General features: G+C 44.5%; 1 protein-coding gene across 4 annotated transcripts in view; it reads right to left on the bottom strand.

Annotated features, from left to right (window-relative positions):
• Positions 1-6,000, bottom strand: part of chd9 (chromodomain helicase DNA binding protein 9) — a 120,186-nt gene that overhangs the window by 28,027 nt on the left and 86,159 nt on the right. For all 4 annotated transcript variants that reach the window (XM_083662377.1, XM_083662374.1, XM_083662375.1 and 1 more), the window contains exons 18-21: positions 5,499-5,684; positions 4,766-4,876; positions 3,695-3,894; positions 2,047-2,246 (exon numbers count right to left, since the gene is read on the bottom strand). In XM_083662377.1, coding sequence (XP_083518503.1) covers positions 2,047-2,246; positions 3,695-3,894; positions 4,766-4,876; positions 5,499-5,684 — 697 coding nt within the window. The remainder of the gene's footprint in view (positions 1-2,046; positions 2,247-3,694; positions 3,895-4,765; positions 4,877-5,498; positions 5,685-6,000) is intronic.

Below are 6,000 nucleotides of genomic sequence, written 5' to 3'. Positions count from 1 at the left end.
TAGCTAAATGGTCTGTTCACCGTTCATATCAATGCGCCATAGTTTCATCAGTGTTATCAGGAGAGCAGTTTGAGCTCTATACCCCCGTTAAGGGTTAATATGACAATTTTGGAACTTGAGAAAAAAATTGAGTCGGTCAAAGTAAGTATTTAAATCACCCCTGTGTGCTCAGTTTATCAAAAATAACTCTTATTTACAATTTTGATTTTCGTTTCGGAGATTTTTTAACCTCGCGTCACCAGGCTCTTCTCGGCGAGAAAGAGGAGATTTCCCTCGCTCGTGCACGAGCGGGGGCGAGCCCGGCCTTTGACACAGAGAGAGAGAGAGAGAGAGAGAGAGAGAGAGAGAGAGAGAGAGAGAGAGAGAGAGAGAGAGAGAGAGAGAGAGAGAGAGAGAACTCATTTTCGTTTCGGAGATTCCCTCTCCTGAGAGAAGCCGGCTCTGTTCTGGTCAGCTGACAGAAACCGGGCTCTCAGCTGTCAACTGTCAAACCCTCTGTTTACAACTTGCAGCAACCAGCAGCCAGGCGCTCTGGGAGAGCGCGCGCTGCCTCTTATCACTGATACAAATCAAGGGGTCCACCCGCTATGCACAAATCAAGTCAAAGAGGAAAAAGACGAGATCAACAAAAAGAAAACAACGCAATGGGCAGTTAACAGCAACACACTGAGAGACGTCCTTGTACAAAACATACCTGGACTCCAACATACTGAAAGCAGATAGTTTTCACTCTACTCCTGCCTCGCGCCATTTACGTCTTATAAGACCCGCAGACGTTAACGCAATTCCCTGGAATGCGAGTTTAAACGACCCAGTTACATGGCGTTGCATTCTTAGACATTGCCGTTTTATTTTGTATGTTGTTACATAGGCTACAATTGGTCAAATTATTAGTTAGCTTGATTCTAGAATTGTGCCAGGTGTAGAAACTAAGCAGCCATTTTATCCCATGATAGCCTAATCTCGAGGGGACTATTTTGTCTCGCCGGTTCTCAACTCATATTCAAGGTTATGAAAACTAGATTTTGATTGCAAAATGCATGGAAATATAAATGAATGGTCTTGTTTTGTTTCTTTGGCAAGTGACCATGGTATAAGCGGGTTAATGCCCTTCGAGGTGTACATTATCACTTTTTAAGGGACTTCGCGGAGGCAACCATCCTCGGCTTCGCCTCGGACGGTTCACGCCTCTCGCGTCGTCCCTTAAAAAGTGATAATGTACACCTCGTCGGGCATTAACCCTTACATAATGCACAGACTTTGTTGTGAGCAGTTTCATGTAGGAACTATTTTCTTTTGCAGTCTCATGTAGGAACTGGCTAGCAGCTAGCGGTATAGTTCGGTCAAAAGAAAATAGTTCCTCCATGAAACTGCTCATAACAAGGTCTGTGGATTATCTTGAGTAACGGGGTCATGATTTCTGGAAAGAGACATTGCTGTTGGGTTTATCAAATGTATTTATTTGGCACTTTGGGCACCACAAACCGAGTGCCATCCAGTTCCATTGTATTGGAGAGAAGGCAGAAACTCTGCGGCCGATATCTCCAAAACCCAGGCAAATAACACAAAACAATATAGATGGATAAATAGCACTACAGTTGAGAGGGAAAATATGTATTTTGGATTTTAGGGTGAGCTGTCCCTTTAACAGCTAACTTAACTCTGAATACCAGCCTTCATGCCTATTGCTCTTCATGGCTAAAATAACAGATCTTTAGATATGGTTTACCAGTGTAAAAATATGGCATTTGGATGGGATTCTATAATCAGGGGTCAAGTGTGCTGAACATCTTTTCCTTGCTTAGCCCCGCCTCTCCATGTGTATCTACCCCATCACCCCTCCCATCTACAGTACTTCAAAACTGTGACTGACTGACTGACTGACAGACAGACAGACAGACAGACAGACAGACAGACAGACAGACAGAGAGACAAGACAGACAGAGTCACAGTATAACAACGTTTGGAGAAATCCACTGGATCTGTTGCTACATATGAGCCCAGTTCAAACCAAACTGCAGCCGGGGGGGATTTGGTGAGACTGACCCAGATGATTCTGCAGCTCCTTGGTTTGCCCGTCCTCCGTGGGGGCGATCAGGTCCCACATGAAGCCTTTGATCTTGTCGTCTCCGCGGTAATGGACCAGGCAGTAGGACAGCAGGGCCCTGCAGATGGACTCCACGTCCCGCTCCGTCAGCTGCTTCTTAAAACGCCCATGGTTCAGAATATCCTTCCAACGGCCCCACCTGGACAACACAGGGGGCAGCAGGCAGCGCGAGGTCAGAGAAAATGGGTTGATGCCGACAGCGGCACTTCCTCATGTATGCCATTTTGGTGCCGGGGCACTAGGACTGTTTTTAGCATTAACAGCTCTGTTGTACAGCACTCCCTCATGTACCGTATGCCATTTTGGTGTTAGCATTAACAGCTCTGTTGTAGAACGTAACTGATAGATGTGTAGCTCCGTGAACTTGACCGTTAAACATTGAGAAGGACACAAAGTGTAACTGCAAATGTACATGACAGTCTTGTTTATACAGTATATAGCTGGCATTAGCATTATATAGCAATAATACCTAAACATCGGCTATGCCTTACACCTAACTGCCATCACCATTGTACACACAATCACAGTAAATAACATTGCTGTGGATATTATAGCTTCAATGGTTGGCAATGCGTGTTTCCTGTGTGAAAGGTTTTCTCTTACGTAGTAGATACACGGTAGGGTGACACGGTAGGGTGACACAGTAGGGTGACACGGGAGTGACGGCAGGGTGAAACGGGAGAGACGGCAGGGTGAAACGGGAGTGGCTTTTCACTCCTGTCCCATCCCACTCCCCCAAAAAAATCACGTTCCAAAAATCACATCCTGCTCCCATTTTTATTTTTTATTTTATTTTTTTGTCTTTAGGCAACGCAGTGATTTTGATTTGATGTTCTCCCCAGCCTTTTTAGATTACTTTGTGTTCTACTGCAGTTTTAATTCACACATTTGGCCACATTCATATAAACTGATCTATTGTTGTCATGATTCCCGCTCCCATTGACTTTTTTTCCTGTCCCGTTCTAATCACGTGATTAGTGAAATTACTCCCAATCCCGCGGGAATCCCGGGACCCACAGGACTCCAGAAAAAATGTCAGCCTCTAATACACGGTAGATAATGGTGACAAACAAGACAAAACAACAAAATAAATATTTTTTAAGTGTTTTTTCATCTTCACATATCTTTCTCAGTTGTTAACATATTTATGTTTTTATATTTTTTCCAATTGTTTCACACTGCCCATATAAATATTTTTGGTATTGGTATTTTCATAGCATGCATATTCTGAATACATGTTTTTGTTGTCTCAGTAAGTTCTACTGCTGTTATTTTGCACACCCTCTTAATGCTGTAATCAACGCTTTTCCCACATACGTTTCATTCATACATTCAATTAAAAATGTTCTCGTGGAATGTGTTTCCATGACGACCCCCATATGTTATACTGTTATTCATATACATTTTTTCCTTGCTCTATCTCATTACAATTTGCTGCTGCAACAACCCAGTTTCCGCAGGATAATTCAAGTGACATCTTATGTCATCTATGGGAATTATCAGCACGGTTGGACGCGGTTAGTCTTCGACCAATCACGCGGGTTGGCTTAAATTAGCTGTTCGATAATAGCAACGTAACCATCCTACCCGTAGACGAGCAGGTTCTTCTCGACTCTGAAGCACTCTGTGCGTCCGTAGCTGCTGAGGCGGTCGTAGGTTCGCCGGAGCTTGGGTTTGGTGTCATCGCTGTCACTCTCGCCCTCGGAAAGCTCGGCCAACTCGTCCTTGGTGGCGCTGAACGGTCTCGTCTGCTTCCTCACGCGAGGCGTGTCGATAACCAAACTGTTCTGTAGCGGGACGGAAAGAAGGACAAACTCAACAGGCTTCAATGGATGCTTGCAGGTGATGGAGCACACCCTCTGGCAGCCATATTGGAAGTCCATCTGTTCTAAATTCATACCTCAGCCGTCTCAACAGGATGGAATTGGACATGGTCAATTTCTGTGCTGTTTCTGAGCAGGAACTGATTACGTCAACACTGACACTTCTGACCAGCTTGGTGATAAATCAGTTATGTAGCTACCCATAGCATCTGGTAAGCCAACTATCACTAGGTTGACACATCTAATTTGTACATCAGATTAAGCTACAGTACATGGCTAGTAGTACTCTATCAGGTTAACAATAACATTATGTTGCTTTGCTAAATTTGGCCAGCTGGCAGGTTAGCTAACTAATAATGTCAAAACGTTCATTGAGATTTTCAGTTTTGTCTGCATTCTGTCGACTTAAATTCTGTCTGCGTACGCCGTAGTGCAAGCCAAATTTCCAATTAGTGAATTTGAAAATCCACCGTGTAAACACTAACAGACATGTAAATAGCGTACAAGTTGCTTCTCAAAAAGAACAGAGAGCTGCCTTAAACAAATGTTTGAAAAATCACTACAAATATTATGTAACTAAATTAGTTTACATAACCCAGGCTATACCTCTTGGGGGTGCCTTTTGTCTTACTGTGGCTACCTAGTAGCATTGTTACTCTTATTTACTGTACTGTATGTTTCTCTGTGTTGGTGACTACTACTACTGTAGATCAACAACTACCAGAACCTGCACTACTAGCACAACTACTGACACTTCTAACTACTACTACTACTAGTACTACTACTACCACCACTCTTACTTCTATACTAAAACAATGGCCTGCGGGGTACTTACTCTGCCATTGACCATGTCCACATCGATCTCCGCCTTTTTGGCCCACTTGTCCCAGAAGTTGGGGTCATCCAGAGAGATGTCTGTGCGGTTTCCGGACGCCACAAAACTGGCCTGAAAGCAGACGAGAGGATCGTACAGTGACCAAGCCATAATCACATCTGGCGTTCTCTGGATCCACTTAACCCGAGAAGAGCCTCTCTCTCCTGGCCGGCAAGATACCACACTACACGCAGGAGACTGTATTAGGGGTGCATGTGTGTGTGTACAGGGGATTAGCATGCAACAAGGTTTTCAAATAAATTACTTTTGAGACGTTATGGAATCAAATTATCCAAGGATTAACGACATTTTTATGCTGTGATTATTGTTGGTTTCGTGTACTGGCGGCGTTACAGAAAGCAAAGCAAATGCACAAATGCACAGTAGTGATGTTGTGGCACATAATGTAGCTAAGCTACAATAGATGTCTCAATAGAGTTTATGGCCAAGTATCAAATGTGGCAGAGGGGTTGGTGCTTTTCCAAGAGCATCCAAATGTTTCCAAGATATATATATTTATTTTTTTCATTTAATTGTAATTCCCCTTCTATCTTCTGTGCCCGGAAAATCACTCTCTATATTTCCTGGTTTTCGAGAATGTGAGCGTAGGAACCAACTCTCACTCTCTCTGGGGTTATGATTGTGTGTGCGTGAGGGAGCGAGTGTTGCATATTTGTGCGTATTTTAGCGAAACCTTAGCGAAGGTAGATCCCCGTCCCTCGGACTCGATGGTGATGGTCTTCGTCCTGCGCTGGAGGATCTGGTCGATGTCTTCTTCGCAGAACTTGGCCCCTTCGTCCTCGTCGTCCATGATGGCCCCGTAGGCGCCGCGCCGCAACAGGTCCTCGATCTCCTTTTTAGACAGCTGCTGCTGCGCCGTCTGGAGGGGAAGAAGGAGAAGAAGAGGGGGGAGGTGGACAGTTAGAGTTCATCCACTGGCTAAGACGGCCATTATAAAGAACAACAACAACAACAACAACACGCTTTCATTAGGAGAAGCAGGGTTGTGTAGTAGGGAAATGAGGACTTGAGTTGACACTTTCAAGTGTCGGCGAGCAGTGTCTGCTACCTGGTGAAATGTCTAGTGTCGCTGACTACGTCATAGTATCGCGCAAGTCCGATTGGCTATATAGACGGCACACGCTTGACTTCCTTGTTTTGGTTGGGGTCCACCCGCTCGTTTTCGCTCGATTTAA

Source organism: Poromitra crassiceps (assembly GCF_964638095.1).
Source record: "Poromitra crassiceps genome assembly, chromosome: 28".
In the NCBI taxonomy this organism is placed as follows: domain Eukaryota; kingdom Metazoa; phylum Chordata; class Actinopteri; order Beryciformes; family Melamphaidae; genus Poromitra; species Poromitra crassiceps.
The sequence above is the reverse complement of the archived record's forward strand: the minus strand, read 5'-3'. Positions and strand labels throughout refer to the sequence as shown.